We start from the raw sequence: 20,797 nt of genomic DNA, 5'->3' as shown, positions 1-20,797 counted from the left end.
CTAGAATCCAGGCCACAAAATGGCAGCGCCTATCTACAGAAAAAAGAGGAGTTACTCTGCCATTTTTGGTTCATCCAGGGTGGAGCAAAACCATAAGCCTCTGCATAGGATTGTCTGATAGGCTAAGTAATAACCATTTGCTATGAGAAATACCAGTTTTTGTCACTTTACCTTTCGTTATAAGCAGGACTTGTCACACCTAAGGACTGATACATGTTAAGTTCTGATACATGTTTAATACATACAGGATAGGCTTTAGACTTACTTATTACTAGTATCTGCCCACGACTTCATCTGCGGGTTGGTGTTGGCGCTGAGCCGCTTATATTTAGCCAATTGCTGTTGTGGACGATCAGCCTGCTCCCGCGTCTCGGCTCTGCTACATCGCTGCATATGCGCAGCATACTCAGTTGTATGTGCATCTCTGCATATAGAGAGCGTACTCAGCTGTGCTACAGCGCTGCATAAGCTCTGCTACATCTGGCCATTTGGATTAGAGGGGTGTTCTTATGTCAGTGTCTGAGCAGCTTCTGTGTTGGAAATGGCTGAACGGATGTTGCAGAAATTTGCAACATTTCGATCAGCCTGCTCCCGCATCTTGGCTCTGCTACATCGCTGCATATGCATAGGATACCCAGCTGTATGTACATGTTTGCATATGGAGAGCCTATAGACGTGTGCTACAGTGCTGCCTAAACTCTGCTACATCGGGCAATTGTGATTACAGGGGTTTGGTTATGTGACTGAGCAGCTTTTGTGTTACAAAGGGCTGAACGGATGTTGCTGAAATGTCAGAGGCAGAACAACACATTCCTCACTGAAACTCTACACCCAATATAGTCCTTTTGCCCACACACAGCCTGCATGTTCTGTAGTCTCCTGATCTTCTATGAGACTCCATTTTCTTCAGCTTTCACACTGTCCAGCTTCATCCTATATAGCTCTGCCCACAAAATAGTGTGTAGCTCCGCCCACTGCCTAGCATGATCCTATCTGAGAATGACTCAAGGACCTTTGATGATGTCATCACAGGTCCTTTAGTGTTGTGTGAACCTAAATTCCTTCACTGCAGTCGTGTAAGTAGCCTATGTTTTAATCGGGGTTCCTATCTATGTATGTGACAAATTTCATGCAAATCCGTTCAGCCGTTTTTGCGTGATTGAGGAACAAACATCCAAACTCACAAACATTTTATAATATTAGTTGGATAATACTGTTCTTATTATCTGTAATTTATCCATGTTCTTCAAGTGAGTTGTGATCTTTTTCCATAGGGAAAACCTGGATATAAAGGAGAGCAGGTAATGTATTTGGTTTCACCTTTATAAAGACATATGGAATATTAGTATAGTAGATATTTTCTTACATTGACCCCTCAGTTTAACCTTCTTCATCATCCGTCACCTTGACACCTTAATATTATCGGTTTACCTAAACAGAGCCCATGGACATAGGTGCTGGAAATAATAGCAAAGCTTTCATGTCGTCTCATACAACCTCTTTATGCATCTATAACCCCGCACAGTTTATGTGTCTTCGTCTGGCATTGTCTCCCCTATTATTATTTGATTAACCCTTTCAAAAAAGATGAAGCAAATGGGAAATCATTACTGTAAAGTGTTTTGGGTTTTTTTAATCGTAGGGTGAGAGAGGAGAATGTGGTATTCCTGGCGTCAAGGGAGATCGGGTAAGTTAAAAAAACACTATCATAAATAGTAACTTAATCAATAAGGTGTCATAAAGGCTCAAGTCCACCCTGTGTAACCTATAACTCGACTAGGTTGATCCAAACCCAGAGAAAGGCAAAAAAAACCATGAGGTAGATGCCAGTTGCCCCATTATAGGAAAAAAATTCTTCCCAACTCCAAATATGACAACTGACCTAAGTCCCTGGGTCAATATTCTATCTAGATATGGGCGAACCTCTCTGGGTTTATTTCGGGTTTGAGTTTCTCGGGTTCCATATTCTTTTCAGATTCAAAAAGTTCAGTACGAATCATACCTTGAATTGGCTTAAAACATAATGTAGAACACTGCGAGGAGTCCTGGAAACCTACCTGTAACACATAGTTTGTGACATGGATAGGGCTTCTAGGAACTTATCTATCCAATTTCTAGCTCTCTAACGCAAACACAGCTGAAGTTATGTGAAAGGGAAAGTGACATTATTATACTCTGCAGTCTCTTCAGACCTCACAGGATATTATTACTTATATAGCACTATCATATTCCGCAGCGCTTTACAGACATTGACAGTCACTGTCCCATACAGTCCCTATCAGTATGTCTTTGGCATGTGGGAGGAAACCCACCAAACATGGGAAGAACATACAAACTCCTCGCAGATGTTATCCATGGCAGGATTTGAACCCAGGACTCCAGTGCTGCAAGGCTGCAATGCTAACTACTGAGCCACCGTGTTGCCTTAGTAAGGACTCAGGAGATTTGTAAAAAATAAAAAAAACATTCATACTCATCTTCCCAAACCTCTTTTGGGTCTCCAGTGCTTTCTCTCGAGTTCCTCAGTGACGTCAGGCACCCCAGCTTACTGCAGGCCTGTGATTGGGTCTCAGTGTTAACATGGAGATGCCAAGTGTCATGATATCACGTTAGTCGCTTTTCCCATGTGACCACTGTTGGCCCAGTCACAGGCTTCAGCGGTGACCCTGGGTGTATGAAGTCAGCAGGAGAGCGCTGGACACTGCGAGAAGACCCAAAAGGGGTGAAGGAAGGTGAGTATGATTTTTTTCTTGCCACCTCCCCTGGACAATTAAATCTTATGTATTACAGTACATCAAGAAAACAGATAAGGTAACCCTCATAAAGAATGTAATCTGAGAACAAAGGGGGAGTATCTCAGACTACACAGCATAGTGTGCAATGGCTACTCTAAGACACTGGCAGCCATTGGAAATCAAGGCAGTGGGGACCAGGGGTCTGAGGATTTTTGGCTGAATCCATGGGAGATCCACAAATTTTTATGACGAACCAGAACCAGTCATTATATTAGTGTGCAAATAAATGTAGATTAGAAATACAAATATTACGCTGCAATGCAATTAACATACTAAAGTCATATGTAATCAATATATTTTTCATTATTTAGGGTCCTGAAGGTCCAACTGGTCCAAGAGGACTGAGAGGAGTGCAGGTAAGGTAAACCATGGTGGCTCCTATTGAGTGATTGCAGGCAGACACATTGAAATCTAGCGGAATGGATACGGAAAATATATTGTAAAATTGTCTAATCTTCATTTGCTGAAACTATAATTTCTTGAACTTCATTTGTCCAGCTGCTTCCAGACATATGACGTTTTACTATTTCTATATAGGGTATCCAAGGACCCCCAGGAGATCAAGGACCTGAAGGACCTCAAGGATCAAAGGTAATAAGAATTGACATAAGAAAAATCATACTTGCTATTAAGGTTGATCACAAAGTATATAGAATTGTTGCAATTTCCGTTGTTTGAATGCCACAAATACAGAAGAATGGAGTCGCTCTGTGATTTGGTGTTATACAGGGTAATATATTAGGGAAATACATTACATCCATTACTTAATATCCTTTCATTAACTGAGTAGGGTTGAGCCGATCTTGAGATTTCAGGATCGTTTTTAAAATCTGATTTTCGATCATTTTCCAGCCGATCCTGATCGTGAAATTTGCTCAATCGCCAATCGGGATCCGATCTTTCCCGATCACTCAAACCTATTGGCCAGTAGTCAAGCATTGTGGGAACTAACGTGAGTCCTCGATCCCGCCGAAAAAGATCGGGATAAGAATTCCGATCGCTCAACCCTATAACTGAGTCATCCAGGAGTAATATGCCCATATGAAACATATACCATCTTCTTACATGTCAGCAGGACTTTTGGGCCCTCTTTGGCAGCAGGGCCCAGGTACAACTGCTCCGTCTGCACCTCACATAGCCATACTCCTCATTGGATGCATTTGTCCTTGGTGGAGGAATTTTAAAGGCTATGAACACTATAGATCTTTTTTTTTTCATTGCATGTATTTTTGTTCAATAATCCATTTGTAACAGGCTTTTAGCAAAAATTTTGCACAGTTTAGTTTTGGAAACTTGCATGTGTTACAGTACATAGCAAGCCGCAGAGTGTCATTTGTAAGCAAATCCATCACACTGACTGTCTGACAGTTTGGTCTTCAGCCTCTGTCTGATTTCTTTTAGGCCGGGGCGCCGCATTATAGGTATAATAGAAGCAGAAAGTTCACAGAGGAAACCTCTGCTGACTGTTTGCAAAAGTGCTGCGGGAAAAACTGCGATGCATTGCCACCACAGGTTTTCCAGCAGTGCATTTTTGCTGTGGCCCGCTACATGGCGCCTTAGTCTTACACAATCTTTTAAGCAGATTTTTGACCACATCAGGGTTGTTAGAAGACATTCAGGGGAGTAGAGAAAGGGGTTGGAGATTGAGCTATCAGACAGGCACTCTGACAAATTTTCTAATGGATGGCATCCTGCAGCTTGCTATGTATTGCAATGCAGGCAAGACGAAGAAACTAAAAAAGCCCAAACGTTGTACTAAAAACCTATTACCAATATGGTCTCTATTAAATATAATAAAATTGATTAAAAAGTGATATGCAGAACAACAGTATGTTGCTTATCACTGTATTGTGCCATGATATGTGCTAGATTGGTAAATCCGCTTTCAGAACATTCTACTTTTCCACTGCACGAATGGCTTTTTTGAATAAAAAGGAGCATTCCAGCAAGAGGGATTGGCCATACATGTGTGATCTCTCGGCAGGCCCCATTGCTGCCCTCAAGACAGTCAAAAGTGAGAAGAGATGAAACTTCGGTCTAATAGTCGCTATTGGAGAAATTCGCCTAAGGTGGAATTTGTAGAAGCTTAAAAATTCTTCTTCAGGAATTCAGAAGCAGAATTTTTATGCTTTACCAAATTCACCACAAAATGTGCTGTGGAATCTGGCACAGAATTTGCAAATCCTAAGTACTTGTTTGGATGGTTCCCATTCATTTCAATGGGTGTTCCAGGTGGAATTCACCTGAAGTTCGAGCATGACGAATATTCTTTCCGCTAGCTAAAAAAATCAAATAGAGGAGAATAATCAGCATATTTCTGGTTAAAGACAAATTTGTGGAATCTCCCTCAAAATTTGTTTCAAATTCCTCCATATGAGAATACCCATAGAGCTACATAGACTTGCTTGGTTATATCTCCATACACTTCTATTTGCCTATTCTGAGACCAGCATGTTATTACAGAGCAATGTCCTTATCTAGTGAATATCATTCATATAGAAGAGCAATATTTACCAACTATCCAGTCATTACAATGCAATCTTTTTGAATAACACAGGGGGATCGAGGTGTTGCTGGACCACCAGGAGTACAAGGAGAAACAGGATTTGGGCTACCAGGACCCAAGGTAAGAAAATATACTATAATACTTCCTAGCAACATTTACGTATGGCAGTGCATGGAAGTCAGAATTCACATTCTAGCTATGTCTACATGAATAGGGTTCAGATTCTTCTAATCTGTCCAGAGGAGAACGCTATGTACAAGAAGGCATTCATCATTTTTATACAAAATCCCCAGTTTACTATACAAGACACTCTCCATATACCCTTTTAGAGCCATAACTAAGCCCCTCTTCATAGACCTTACTAGAAAACTAACCAAGCCCCTCTCCATAGACCCTATTAGGACCCTAACAAAGCACTTTTCCTTAAACCCTATATAGACCCTAACAAAGCACTTTTCCTTAAACCCTATATAGACCCTAACAAATCTTTTCACCATAGACCTTTTTAGGATCCTACCCAAGCACTTTTCCATAGACCCTATATGGACCCTAACCAAACTCCTCTCCATAGACCCTACTAGGACCTTTACAAAGCCCTTCACCATAAACCCAATTAGGACTCTAAGCACTTCTCCATAGACCTTATTATGACCTTTGAACCTCATAGAAGGGGCTCTCCAACATAGAAGAATGTTGATAAAGTTGGACAATTTTTCATTCGTTCCAATCTGAACTGGACGGTTTTTGGAAACCATTGCCTCCCATGGTCTCCAAGCCGATGCCATCTGCAGTACACATAAAATAGTGTATGCTGCAATTTTTCTACAAAGATCACAGGTTAACTGTGTCATTTGCAGCATGCACTACTATGGGCACCTGTCCTGTCTGACTGTGTGCAGTCCATTGTATAAAGAGAGCATGTGTCCAAAAATATAGCCATGGGAATTAGTTCTAATGAGTGAGTACTTGGCATGGCCACTTTTTACGATTGCCATGAGATCCATGTAATATTAAGGGGGTTTTCCGGTCCCAACAATGTTTCTTCTACAGAGGACATGTAATCAATGGTGGTCCAACACCCAGACCCAGCACTACCAGCTAATCCAGTGGCCCTACGGTGCCAGAAACTTATACTTTGGACCGGAAGGAGATCTTCTCCTATTCAAATGGTAGTCCAAGAGCTGCAGGACCTCAGCACTGCCAATTACTTAAATAGGAACCATGCTGCCTTGTCCACAGCAGTAGATTCCATTGCCCACAGACAGCTGATCGGTGCAGGCCCAGATTTCTGACCCACAAAGATCAAATACTGATGGTGTTTCCTGAGGATACGTCACCAGTACAAAAACCACTGATGGGTTCAGAAAACCCCTCTTAAATATCCCTGCAGTAAAATATGGCAGTAGATACTCTCCAACTTCTCTTGAAGGAGCTGCATTAAAAAAAAGTGGTTGATTGAAACTTATATGATTAATGAGTTAATTAATGTAAATTAATCATTTCTAGGGAGACATGGGTCTACAAGGAAGACCAGGACCAAGTGGGCCACCAGGTATCGGAGAGCCGGGTGCCGCTGTAAGTATTCTACGTAATGAAGATATGGAGGTGTAGACCTCAGTGTATTATAACATCAATATAATTGGATATTATGGATATTATGTTACTCACTACGGAATTTTAGAGAAAGCATAGTATATAATTATTTTTTTTTAAGCCAAGACATACTACAGGCGTGAAAAGTCATCTGAAATCCAGTCTATGTTTAATTGTATATCGGTGTAGACCACCTACTCCCTTACCTGCACTAGATTTCCTATGACAAATTCTCAATCCCGCCATATCATCATCGTTGAGATGACCACCCTTCTCCAAGACCTAGAAGATTTTTCAATGCAATTTTCGATAGTCAGGTCAAAGAGGTTTCACTAGAATTTAACCGTATCTTCTCTGTAGCAAAGAGATCGAATGAGGAATGCAACAACCCAGTTATTTTTTCTAAATCAAGTTCATGCTGGGACAAGTTTTTATAATCTATCCAAAATCTGAAAGATCCTCCAAAAAAATCTTTAGTCGATTTTATATCAATTGTAGTTTTAAAAAGCTCGAAAATGTATCATTTGTTTTACTGAAAATATAAAGCAGAGAATGTCAGGTTTCAGATGGAACAGATTAAGATGAAGTCTCAAAAAACAACAAAAAGTTTAGCATTTACTGATCTGTCAACACTGTAAGACAATAGTAAATATTAGCCCCCGGCCATATTGCTTTTGTCAGTTGGTTTATGTGAAGTTACATGACAGTATTATAGTAAAACATGTTACAACTGGATGGTCTGTGAAGTCAAAGAGTGTTTGATCCATGTAGTGCCAACTAAGCAAATATATTGACTTGATTCTAACAGGGGCCTCAGGGAGCGCAGGGGCTTCCAGGAGAAAGGGGACCGCAAGGAGAAGGACTGCCTGGACCGAAGGTAAGACTCGCTCTTCACCTCTTAATCTAATCAGAACTCACGTATGTTCCCCATTGCCCTGCAAATTTTTATAAAAATACACAATATATTAACCTTTGTTAACAAATATCCCTAATATAATGTCTAAATGGGTCGCCCGTGTTGGAAAAGTCTTTTTCATAACGACTTGTGATTTAATGAACCCCCCCCCAAGTGTATTCATTTCCCATCTGTTCTATTATGTCTCGGTTCAATTACACAACGTACCAACTTCATCAGATCTAAAAAGTAATGTACTGGTTTCCTTTATAGGGAGACCGAGGGTTTGAAGGTCCTAGAGGATCTCGTGGCCCACCAGGACCAAGCATTAAGGGCGATAAGGTAAGTACTTAAGGCACTCTTTTTGCCACAATACACTACACCGTTATTATTGCCCACTCTATGGACTTATGGTTGTCTCTTCTATCACTATCTTGTTTCTTAGGGAGACTTTGGCCCTCCTGGATTGCCTGGACCAATCGGTTTACCTGGGGTTGGAATTCAAGGAGAAAAGGTAAGACCCAAATACCTCATAGAGTATTAAGAACAGGATTTTGTTCTTCAAAGTACAACCAAAATTTCTATACTTTTTTATAGGGAGTTCAGGGTCCTGTCGGGCCACCGGGCATGAGAGGACCACCAGGAGAAGGACTCATGGGGCCTAAGGTAAAAATATACTAAATTAGAATAAATAAAACCTATACCCTAGTTGAGGTTGGCATGATGTAATTTCTTGATCATTGATCTGTATCTGGTTAGAAAGCTTTAACCAGCCACATGTATAGGTAAACTACTATAGGCACGTACAAGTCTTCACAAGGTTGCCATATAGAAATTGGACGGTACATGTAGACTTGTATATCAATTCATATAATCTCTTCTCATAAATCTTTCTTATTTAGGGTGACCAAGGTTTGCCAGGAGAATCTGGACTGCCTGGAGAAAGAGGAATCGGTGAACCTGGAGCAAAGGTACATTATTTAAGTTGATTACTAAGGTCTATCCTTCTAAAGACGGCCATACATCCTCAATAAATCCTCGTAACTGGCTGTTTTTCTGCTAAACTGTGCAGTTTCCCTCCACGATGCCTATATGGCAATCACTCAACCCACTGGTCATGGAAAAGTCATGGAGGTTAAATAAGCATCAAACCCTCCTATCTTAGGTGGTAACTTTGGTGGTGTCAACCAACACCAAAATGGGGATAAAGTTTAATCTTTGCCACAGACCTCTTTTTTGAAAAAGTAAAATGAAAAACCAAGACTTAAAGGGATAATCTCACAAGTGGCATGTATCACCTATTCATAGGATATATGGTAAAAGTCTTCTCATTGGTGTTCCCATTGATCGCTAGAAAAAAGGTCAAGCATCCTATTTCTCAACCCTTCATGATTAGAGATGAGCGAACAGTGTTCTATCGAACACATGTTCGATCGGATATCAGGGTGTTCGCCATGTTCGAATCGAATCGAACACCACGTGGTAAAGTGCGCCAAAATTCGATTCCCCTCCCACCTTCCCTGGCGCCTTTTTTGCACCAATAACAGCGCAGGGGAGGTGGGACAGGAACTACGACACTGGGGGCATTGAAAAAAATTGGAAAAAGTCATTGGCTGCCGAAATCAGGTGACCTCCATTTTAGACGAATAGTGGATTTCAAATCCGGGTCATATGAGAATGTGAACTTTGTGACTATGAGACAGGGATAGCTGTACAGGCAGGGATAGCTAGGGATAACCTTTATTTAGGGGGGAATGTTATTAAAAATAACTTTTTGGGGCTCTATCGGGTGTGTAATTGTGATTTTTGTGAGATAAACTTTTTCCCATAGGGATGCATTGGCCAGCGCTGATTGGCCGAATTCCGTACTCTGGCCAATCAGTGCTGGCCAATGCATTCTATTAGCTTGATGAAGCAGAGTGTGCACAAGGGTTCAAGCGCACCCTCGGCTCTGATGTAGCAGAGCCGAGGCTGCACAAGGGTTCAAGTGCACCCTCGGCTCTCCTACATCAGAGCCGAGGGTGCGCTTGAACCCTTGTGCAGCCTCGGCTCTGCTACATCAGAGCCGAGGGTGCGCTTGAACCCTTGTGCACACTCTGCTTCATCAAGCTAATAGAATGCATTGGCCAGCACTGATTGGCCAGAGTACGGAATTCGGCCAATCAGCGCTGGCCAATGCATTCTATTAGCCCGATGAAGTAGAGCTGAATGTGTGTGCTAAGCACACACATTCAGCACTGCTTCATCACGCCAATACAATGCATTAGCCAGTGCTGATTGGCCAGAGTACGGAATTCGGCCAATCAGCGCTGGCTCTGCTGGAGGAGGCGGAGTCTAAGATCGCTCCACACCAGTCTCCATTCAGGTCCGACCTTAGACTCCGCCTCCTCCAGCAGAGCCAGCGCTGATTGGCCGAATTCCGTACTCTGGCCAATCAGCACTGGCTAATGCATTGTATTGGCTTGATGAAGCAGTGCTGAATGTGTGTGCTTAGCACACACATTCAGCTCTACTTCATCGGGCTAATAGAATGCATTGGCCAATCAGCGCTGGCCAATGCATTCTATTAGCGTGAACTGAGTTTGCACAGGGGTTCTAGTGCACCCTCGGCTCTGCTACATCAGATTGCTACATCTGATGTAGCAGTGCCGAGTGTGCATCAGATGTGTAGTTGAGCAAAACTGACTCAGCACTGCTAAGTCTGCATTCGCATAGGAATGCATTGGCCAGCCTTCGGCCAATCAGCGCTGGCTCTGCCGGAGGAGGCGGAGTCTAAGGTCGGACCTGAATGGAGACTGGTGTGGAGCGACCTTAGACTCCGCCTCCTCCAGCAGAGCCAGCGCTGATTGGCCGAATTCCGTACTCTGGCCAATCAGCACTGGCTAATGCATTGTATTGGCTTGATGAAGCAGTGCTGAATGTGTGTGCTTAGCACACACATTCAGCTCTACTTCATCGGGCTAATAGAATGCATTGGCCAATCAGCGCTGGCCAATGCATTCTATTAGCGTGAACTGAGTTTGCACAGGGGTTCTAGTGCACCCTCGGCTCTGCTACATCAGATTGCTACATCTGATGTAGCAGTGCCGAGTGTGCATCAGATGTGTAGTTGAGCAAAACTGACTCAGCACTGCTAAGTCTGCATTCGCATAGGAATGCATTGGCCAGCCTTCGGCCAATCAGCGCTGGCTCTGCCGGAGGAGGCGGAGTCTAAGGTCGGACCTGAATGGAGACTGGTGTGGAGCGACCTTAGACTCCGCCTCCTCCAGCAGAGCCAGCGCTGATTGGCCGAATTCCGTACTCTGGCCAATCAGCACTGGCTAATGCATTGTATTGGCTTGATGAAGCAGTGCTGAATGTGTGTGCTTAGCACACACATTCAGCTCTACTTCATCGGGCTAATAGAATGCATTGGCCAGCGCTGATTGGCCGAATTCCGTACTCTGGCCAATCAGCACTGGCTAATGCATTGTATTGGCTTGATGAAGCAGTGCTGAATGTGTGTGCTTAGCACACACATTCAGCTCTACTTCATCGGGCTAATAGAATGCATTGGCCAATCAGCGCTGGCCAATGCATTCTATTAGCGTGAACTGAGTTTGCACAGGGGTTCTAGTGCACCCTCGGCTCTGCTACATCAGATTGCTACATCTGATGTAGCAGTGCCGAGTGTGCATCAGATGTGTAGTTGAGCAAAACTGACTCAGCACTGCTAAGTCTGCATTCGCATAGGAATGCATTGGCCAGCCTTCGGCCAATCAGCGCTGGCTCTGCCGGAGGAGGCGGAGTCTAAGGTCGGACCTGAATGGAGACTGGTGTGGAGCTATCTTAGACTCCGCCTCCTCCAGCAGAGCCAGCGCTGATTGGTCGAGTTCCGTACTCTGGCCAATCAGCACTGGCCAATGCATTTCTATGGGGAAAAGTTAGCTTGCGAAAATCGCAAACTGACAGGGATTTCCATGAAATAAAGTGACTTTTATGCCCCCAGACATGCTTCCCCTGCTGTCCCAGTGTCATTCCAGGGTGTTGGTATCATTTCCTGGGGTGTCATAGTGGACTTGGTGACCCTCCAGACACGAATTTGGGTTTCCCCCTTAACGAGTTTATGTTCCCCATAGACTATAATGGGGTTCGAAACCCATTCGAACACTCGAACAGTGAGCGGCTGTTCGAATCGAATTTCGAACCTCGAACATTTTAGTGTTCGCTCATCTCTATTCATGATACATGAAAGGTGTTTAAATTCAGTGGCTGTCATGCATTCAGTGATTATGAGGCTACATTCATACCCCAGGGTAAACAAATAATCTACAATCAGAAAAGAAAAATAGATTCGGAAAAATCTATTATACAGCAATAACAATATATTCATACAGACTTCTCATAAGCGGTTGTTTCATTAAAATTATGTTTTTAATATTTCAGGGTGAACCTGGCTCTTCTGGTTTAGCTGGATTACCTGGTTTACCAGGAGAAGATGGTGCCCCGGGACAAAAGGTTTTAATATCTATAAATATTACAACATTTTTAGAAATTTAAATTTGTCTATAATTCAATTTAGAATTTTAAATGTTGTGTTATATTGACAAAATAGTAAATATTTATTAAGAATCAATGAATAAATAAAAATAATATTTTCTATTTTACTATAGGGTGAGCCAGGACTTCCAGGTCTCCGGGGTCCAGAAGGGTCTCCTGGAATTGGCATACAAGGTGAAAAGGTAAGTCCCAAATATTCATCATTTGTAAATGTTATTATTATTTATAGGCTTATGCGATTTTTTACTGTCCAGTTGATTTTGATGATTCCAACTGAATATTAGTCAATTATTATCCTTATTAGAGAAAAACGCTGTTGTAGTGGCACACTTCACTTTATCACATGTTGTGTTTTTTTTTTTTTCAAGGGTGACCAAGGACAACGTGGCATCCGTGGGTTAACAGGTCCCCCAGGACCGGCTGGACCATCAGGACCAAAAGTAATCAAGTGTCATTGTTATTAAAAATATCTGTATTAGGAACAATCATTTGTGTAACCTTTCGGTTTCTATGCCTTGACCTCCCATATAAACTCACTTTCTTAAACTGAATTATTACTGGTTCACATGCTTTGATCATCCTATAGGGTAGACGATGAATATAAAATAGGAATCCCTATTCAACAAAATATTAAATTTGTTATGTGTTGGAAGTATTAGGATCTTCTGCTTTTTTAACAGATATAAATTCCCGTTGTGTTTCAGGGTGAACCTGGTGCAGCTGGACGTCTCGGATTACCTGGTCCCCCTGGTCGGGCAATAGTGGGCCCTAAGGTATGCTTATGATGTAATATGATCCCATAAATGTAGCGGAACTAAATTAGTAAATATACAATTATGTAGTAGCAGTTGTGTTGAAGTACTAACCATAACCTCAACCCTACACCTGACTCTAACCCCCTAACCATAACCTCGACCCTACACCTGACTCTAACCCCCTAACCATAACCTCGACCCTACACCTGACTCTAACCCCCTAACCATAACCTCGACCCTACACCTGACTCTAACCCCCTAACCATAACCTCGACCCTAAACCTGACTCTAACCCCCTAACCATAACCTCGACATTAAACCTGACTCTAACCCCCTAACCATAACCTCGATCCTACACCTGACTCTAACCCCTAACCATAACCTTGACCCTACATCTGACTCTAACCCCCTAACCATAACCTCAACCCTAAACCTGACTCTAACCCCCTAACCATAACCTTGACCCTACATCTGACTCTAACCCCCTAACCATAACCTCGACCCTACACCTGACTCTAACCCCTAACCATAACCTTGACCCTACATCTGACTCTAACCCCCTAACCATAACCTCAACCCTAAACCTGACTCTAACCCCCTAAGCATAACCTTGACCCTACATCTGACTCTAACCCCCTAAACATAACCTCAACCCTAAACCTGACTTTAACCCCCTAACCATAACCTCGACCCTACACCTGACTCTAACCCCCTAACCATAACCTCAACCCTACACCTGTCTCTAACCCCCTAACCATAACCTCGACCCTACACCTGACTCTAACCCCCTAACCATAACCTCGACCCTACATCTGACTCTAACTCCCTAACCATAACCTCAACCCTACACCTCACTCTAACCCCATAACCTCGACCCTACACCTGACTCTAACCCCCTAACCATAACCTCGACCCTACACCTGACTCTAACCCCCTAACCATAACCTCGACCCTACACCTGACTCTAACCCCCTAACCATAACCTCGACCCTACATCTGACTCTAACCCCATAACCTCGACCCTACACCTGACTCTAACCCCCTAACCATAACCTCGACCACTATCATTTTAGATATTTCTACATATTGTTATACTTTTATCTCTCTATTAGGGAGATGTTGGTCCACCAGGTCTACAAGGTCTTATTGGAGAACCTGGAATTGGTATTGCTGGTCCAAAGGTAATGTGACATTTATCAGTCGTCATGGAGATTGATATTGGGTTACTTTTATATACTATTGACCATGTAATATCTTTTATAATCACATCTGATTAAACCAATTCCTGTGCTATAGGGTGACAGAGGAAATCCAGGACCACCAGGGCCATATGGACCAAAAGGAGATGGATTTGCAGGACCTCCAGTAAGTGAAACAACTTACTAAACTTTTCATGCCAGTTTGTAAATTTTCCGACTCGATTCCCACTGTTCAAAAAAGTGAGAGGTTTGACTGCATAGATTTTAAGTATGGCACATAAGCAGTGGCATAACTAGGAATGGCGGGCCCCAACAAGAACATTTGACATGGGACCCCCACCCCGACTGACTGAGCCCTCCTGCGGGCCTGCGGCCTTACTTACCGATCCGGGCTACTGCTCACAGCCGCCTCCGCAGAAGGAGAAGATCCAACAGCTGTGAGCAGGAGCGAGGATCAGTAAGTAAATAGGACCCGTTACCTGCTGGAGTTACTCCAGCAGGTAATGGCCTATTCCAAAAAAACATCCGGAGTCAGGCCCCCTAATGCCATTACCGCTGCTACCATGGTAGTTACGCCCCTGCACACAAGACCTCCTGCCGGGGACTCTTGATGATACTGCCACTTCTGCCAGTGTCACCGACAATCTGATAGTCTGAACAAGTTTCTCCCCAATAGGTTTTGGTGTTTTAGGCACATCCAGTACCATGAAAAGCCTTTCAAATTCTAAAATGTACTTATTTTTGATTGCGTTTTTTTCTTTTCTTTTTAAATTAGGGAATGCCAGGACTTCCAGGACCGCAAGGTGAACCAGGACCAGAAGGCATTGGACTTCCAGGACCAAAGGTAACCTTCTGTTCAGATATACTGTAACAGTAGTGGATTGGACTCTAACAACAGACATTTCTTCATCTACTAAACATAAAGTCTACCATTTCAAGTGAAGATAAGCTATAAATATTGTGCTACACAATAGTGCTCAGTCAGCACCCGTAGGATTTCTCAGTCTCGGCACTTGTAAGAGTCATGTCTGACCTTTCAAGATCTTCATTCAGTCAAGGGAGAGCAAGTCATTAATGAATCTCAGAGGGAAAATCAGTAAGAAACCAATGATAGAACCTTGTAGTGCAACACTCAGGAGGGGCCAGGGCTGGTATCACTGGTGATTATATCCGATGTGGCCGGCTTGCAGGGAGTCCCTTGGTCCCAAATGTGCACCAAATCTCCCTTTTTGATGGCCCCGATTACCCGCCCCCACTCTGATATCTGACAATGACAACAGACAACCAGGCTTTGGGGGTAATCGTTGCTCTTTTTACTAGCAGGACAAAGTAATACAAATGTACATATGGAGGAATTCTTCACATACAATACAGCGATCTTTATAGACAGTGTCCACTTAATCAGGTGATGGAGCTTTGAGCAAGAATACCTTGGACTTGGTTAACTCGTAGTAGCTTGGGAAGTTAAACTTGTATATACTTGTAAGGATGGCCTGTATCCAGGGGGTTAGACCTCAACAAAGCTGGGTACACGTATATAGAAGAAGAGATACAAGTTATCGACGGCGGGCGACCCTCAATTTCCGTCGAACTAGCTATGGGCTCCTTAAATATAGATTTGTCCCAAAGACTTACTTGAATAGATACGTGTGGAGTTCCCAGATGTATGGATAACAGGACAGCCTACTCGTAGAGACGTGTAGCTTCAGAGGAAAACACTCTCTGAGGAACATCTTGGAGGCAGAGGAAAAGACATCTCTGCTTGGAGATTCAGGAGAAAATATTCTATGAGAAGAATCGTGGGTACAGAGGAAAAGACGTCTCTGTTACAATTTCCCAGAGACTTAGCTGCCATTTTTACAACTTCCCATGTGCTCAGCTCAACACCGAAGACAAGAGACCAAAAAGTTCCCAACCCCCTCTCTAGAGAGGGCGGTCACTCAGCTCCGCCTCCAGTCCAGCCAAGCTCCCTTGAGTGGTCCTGGAGGTCACCTAATTATAATGGACACTCTCTTTACAGTGCCAGCTCAAATTACATTGCAATGGTAAATATAGGCAGAGTAGTACACAAAAACATCCACAAGATGGCGCATACAGACCCTCTGTGTGCTGGCTCTGGAAAAATAGAAATGAAGGAATGAAGGGGGAATAAACGCTTTACCTTATATGCAAATATCCATATCATCTCGGTCTGCAAGGACTATTAAAGGGAATGGGACAAGCAGCACCGGGACATTACAGTAGTATCTTGAAAAGCGTGGGTTTATTCTTATGTATTCTTAAGGGCACTTCTTCTCCTGCCAGAACTTCATGTTCCACTTTGGATAACCCCTCTACCTGCTACCCAGTTTCACTCCCCATTGCTTGAGTGACATCGTTCGAAGCCGGCCTACTGCTGGTCTGGGCACGGACTGACATCATCAGGCATGCACAATACAGTTAATACTGCCCTTGCCATGTCTTATCCAGACAATAAGTGCAGATGGTAAGATGTCACTCAAGCAATGGAGGCGAAGCTGAGTGTCAGTTGGGGGTTATCTAGCGTACAGAAGAAGACACGCCCCTCAAGATCTTTTCATCTAATTTGCATAAGAATAAAACCCCAGTTTTCAAGGAACTACAAGGCTCTGTCATTAATTTGTTACCAAGTTTCCTGCTGACAGACTCCTTTTAATGACATGATCTCCCTCAAATGATTGAAAAGCTCAATCGGCTATTGCAACATCAGAGACTGAGAAACCATACTGCTACTGATGGGCACTGATTTTAATAATAAGAAAGTTATCTTTGGAAAGACTACTGGAAAGGTACTGTCATTAGTTTGATACCGATTTTCCTGATGACAGACTCCCTTTAAAGTAAACATTGGAAAATTAGGTAGCATGTTAGAGAGCAGGAGGAACTCAATAGATCTATTTCTTGTTTGAGCTCCAGTATAACTTGTTATGTATTACATCTCTGTTTATTCTGACTACTTAAGTGTCAAGTGGGTGGTCCTACTCAGTAATTTAAAGCCTTCCCTGTGTTAGGAGGCTGCCAATCACTGAGAAAGACCACCCTCTTGACTTTAAATATATCATTCTATATATCGGCCTGCTCCTGCTCTACAACATTCTGCTTGCAGGTTGGTCTGCATTTTCAATGTGCCAGGTTCCTTTCACGTCTCCATACTGTCACTTGTCCAAGCATCTAAATATCGAATTTATCATATACATGGGTCCAAATTGCTTTGCAATGTGTCAATAAAGACAATGAGATTATATCATGCCAGGATTATAAAGAATCATATCTAGAAATTAAATTATGCAATGTTCTAATTTTTTTTGCAAATGTTTTTTATAGGGAGACCCAGGTTTCCGAGGTCCTATTGGTCTACCTGGTCCACCTGGTGAAGGACTGCCAGGACCTAAGGTAAGTAAACCCATTAGACAGCTGTGTGCCCAATTGGTGGCTGAGATCTATAAGGTCTCATGCCTAGTTGTCTAGAGTCTTATTAGTCTTTAATTTTGAAAATGATGCAAGAGCGAAACATTAAATACAAATAATACAAACATTAATACAATAATTCCTAAAATTCTGCATTGTTTTTGTATTTGCAGTTACCGCTGCGTTTGATACTTCATTCATATTAATATTGTTTTTAGGGAAATGTGGGAAAAACAGGATTACAAGGTCCCCAAGGTCCTCCAGGAGAAGGGATACAGGGTCCAAAGGTAAGGAATATACCACCCAATGTTGTCTTTTTGCCATGCCTTTGACAAACCAATAAACCACTAAGATTTTTCTTTTTCTTCAGAATTCTCTAGAATGTTCTACACTTTTTGCTTGTCTTTCTTTTTCTAAGTAAATGTGCTATATGTTTTATTCTGTTTTTAGGGAGAACAAGGAAGTCAAGGTATGCCCGGGCCACGTGGACTTCCAGGAGAGGGACTTCTAGGGCCAAAGGTCAGAACAAAATTTATTTACACTATTATAATGCTTAGGATTATGAATTTGTGTCAAGGCTTCCACATACAAATGGCGAAATAAAATAAGCAATTATTTTAATAGAAGGTTCAGTGCATGATGTGTAAAAATGTTTGAGGTAGGACCCACATGAATCACAAAAATGTCAGGGCTACAGAATTTATTTCAAGCGGTTAGACTCATACCCACAACCATCCTGGATTCAGCGACACTGTCCTGGATTTTGGGTGCTGTCCCAGGTGATGAGGGATATTTCCCAGCTTCAACCTAAGGGAACATTATAGTGTAGGTCCACAATAAGAAGGTATTATAGTGTAAGGGGTCACAATTAGAGATGAGCGAACACTAAAATGTTCGAGGTTCGAAATTCGATTCGAACAGCCGCTCACTGTTCGAGTGTTCGAATGGGTTTCGAACCCCATTATAGTCTATGGGGAACATAAACTCGTTAAGGGGGAAACCCAAATTCGTGTCTGGAGGGTCACCAAGTCCACTATGACACCCCAGGAAATGATACCAACACCCTGGAATGACACTGGGACAGCAGGGGAAGCATGTCTGGGGGCATAAAAGTCACTTTATTTCATGGAAATCCCTGTCAGTTTGCGATTTTCGCAAGCTAACTTTTCCCCATAGAAATGCATTGGCCAGTGCTGATTGGCCAGAGTACGGAACTCGACCAATCAGCGCTGGCTCTGCTGGAGGAGGCGGAGTCTAAGATAGCTCCACACCAGTCTCCATTCAGGTCCGACCTTAGACTCCGCCTCCTCCGGCAGAGCCAGCGCTGATTGGCCGAAGGCTGGCCAATGCATTCCTATGCGAATGCAGACTTAGCAGTGCTGAGTCAGTTTTGCTCAACTACACATCTGATGCACACTCGGCACTGCTACATCAGATGTAGCAATCTGATGTAGCAGAGCCGAGGGTGCACTAGAACCCCTGTGCAAACTCAGTTCACGCTAATAGAATGCATTGGCCAGCGCTGATTGGCCAATGCATTCTATTAGCCCGATGAAGTAGAGCTGAATGTGTGTGCTAAGCACACACATTCAGCACTGCTTCATCAAGCCAATACAATGCATTAGCCAGTGCTGATTGGCCAGAGTACGGAATTCGGCCAATCAGCGTTGGCCAATGCATTCTATTAGCCCGATGAAGTAGAGCTGAATGTGTGTGCTAAGCACACACATTCAGCACTGCTTCATCAAGCCAATACAATGCATTAGCCAGTGCTGATTGGCCAGAGTACGGAATTCGGCCAATCAGCGCTGGCTCTGCTGGAGGAGGCGGAGTCTAAGATCGCTCCACACCAGTCTCCATTCAGGTCCGACCTTAGACTCCGCCTCCTCCGGCAGAGCCAGCGCTGATTGGCCGAAGGCTGGCCAATGCATTCCTATGCGAATGCAGACTTAGCAGTGCTGAGTCAGTTTTGCTCAACTACACATCTGATGCACACTCGGCACTGCTACATCAGATGTAGCAATCTGATGTAGCAGAGCCGAGGGTGCACTAGAACCCCTGTGCAAACTCAGTTCACGCTAATAGAATGCATTGGCCAGCGCTGATTGGCCAATGCATTCTATTAGCCCGATGAAGTAGAGCTGAATGTGTGTGCTAAGCACACACATTCAGCACTGCTTCATCAAGCCAATACAATGCATTAGCCAGTGCTGATTGGCCAGAGTACGGAATTCGGCCAATCAGCGCTGGCTCTGCTGGAGGAGGCGGAGTCTAAGATCGCTCCACACCAGTCTCCATTCAGGTCCGACCTTAGACTCCGCCTCCTCCGGCAGAGCCAGCGCTGATTGGCCGAAGGCTGGCCAATGCATTCCTATGCGAATGCAGACTTAGCAGTGCTGAGTCAGTTTTGCTCAACTACACATCTGATGCACACTCGGCACTGCTACATCAGATGTAGCAATCTGATGTAGCAGAGCCGAGGGTGCACTAGAACCCCTGTGCAAACTCAGTTCACGCTAATAGAATGCATTGGCCAGCGCTGATTGGCCAATGCATTCTATTAGCCCGATGAAGTAGAGCTGAATGTGTGTGCTAAGCACACACATTCAGCACTGCTTCATCAAGCCAATACAATGCATTAGCCAGTGCTGATTGGCCAGAGTACGGAATTCGGCCAATCAGCGCTGGCCAATGCATTCTATTAGCCCGATGAAGTAGAGCTGAATGTGTGTGCTAAGCACACACATTCAGCACTGCTTCATCAAGCCAATACAATGCATTAGCCAGTGCTGATTGGCCAGAGTACGGAATTCGGCCAATCAGCGCTGGCTCTGCTGGAGGAGGCGGAGTCTAAGGTCGGACCTGAATGGAGACTGGTGTGGAGCGATCTTAGACTCCGCCTCCTCCAGCAGAGCCAGCGCTGATTGGCCGAATTCCGTACTCTGGCCAATCAGCACTGGCTAATGCATTGTATTGGCGTGATGAAGCAGTGCTGAATGTGTGTGCTTAGCACACACATTCAGCTCTACTTCATCGGGCTAATAGAATGCATTGGCCAGCGCTGATTGGCCGAATTCCGTACTCTGGCC

General features: G+C 43.6%; 1 protein-coding gene across 1 annotated transcript in view; it reads left to right on the top strand.

Moving 5' to 3' along the window:
* The window catches only part of COL28A1 (collagen type XXVIII alpha 1 chain), a 40,650-nt gene that overhangs the window by 10,702 nt on the left and 9,151 nt on the right, over positions 1-20,797 (top strand). The window contains exons 7-27 of the mRNA XM_075285461.1: positions 1,275-1,301; positions 1,643-1,687; positions 3,107-3,151; positions 3,333-3,386; positions 5,353-5,421; positions 6,808-6,876; positions 7,703-7,771; positions 8,063-8,131; positions 8,235-8,303; positions 8,387-8,455; positions 8,692-8,760; positions 12,215-12,286; positions 12,442-12,510; positions 12,697-12,768; positions 13,033-13,101; positions 14,196-14,264; positions 14,380-14,448; positions 15,058-15,126; positions 17,625-17,693; positions 17,927-17,995; positions 18,159-18,227. Of these exons, the coding sequence (XP_075141562.1) occupies positions 1,275-1,301; positions 1,643-1,687; positions 3,107-3,151; positions 3,333-3,386; positions 5,353-5,421; positions 6,808-6,876; positions 7,703-7,771; positions 8,063-8,131; positions 8,235-8,303; positions 8,387-8,455; positions 8,692-8,760; positions 12,215-12,286; positions 12,442-12,510; positions 12,697-12,768; positions 13,033-13,101; positions 14,196-14,264; positions 14,380-14,448; positions 15,058-15,126; positions 17,625-17,693; positions 17,927-17,995; positions 18,159-18,227 (1,350 nt within the window). The remainder of the gene's footprint in view (positions 1-1,274; positions 1,302-1,642; positions 1,688-3,106; positions 3,152-3,332; positions 3,387-5,352; positions 5,422-6,807; positions 6,877-7,702; positions 7,772-8,062; positions 8,132-8,234; positions 8,304-8,386; positions 8,456-8,691; positions 8,761-12,214; positions 12,287-12,441; positions 12,511-12,696; positions 12,769-13,032; positions 13,102-14,195; positions 14,265-14,379; positions 14,449-15,057; positions 15,127-17,624; positions 17,694-17,926; positions 17,996-18,158; positions 18,228-20,797) is intronic.

Source organism: Leptodactylus fuscus, chromosome 8, assembly GCF_031893055.1.
Source record: "Leptodactylus fuscus isolate aLepFus1 chromosome 8, aLepFus1.hap2, whole genome shotgun sequence".
NCBI classification, from domain to species: Eukaryota; Metazoa; Chordata; class Amphibia; order Anura; family Leptodactylidae; genus Leptodactylus; species Leptodactylus fuscus.
This window is presented reverse-complemented; position numbering and strand designations above follow the sequence as displayed.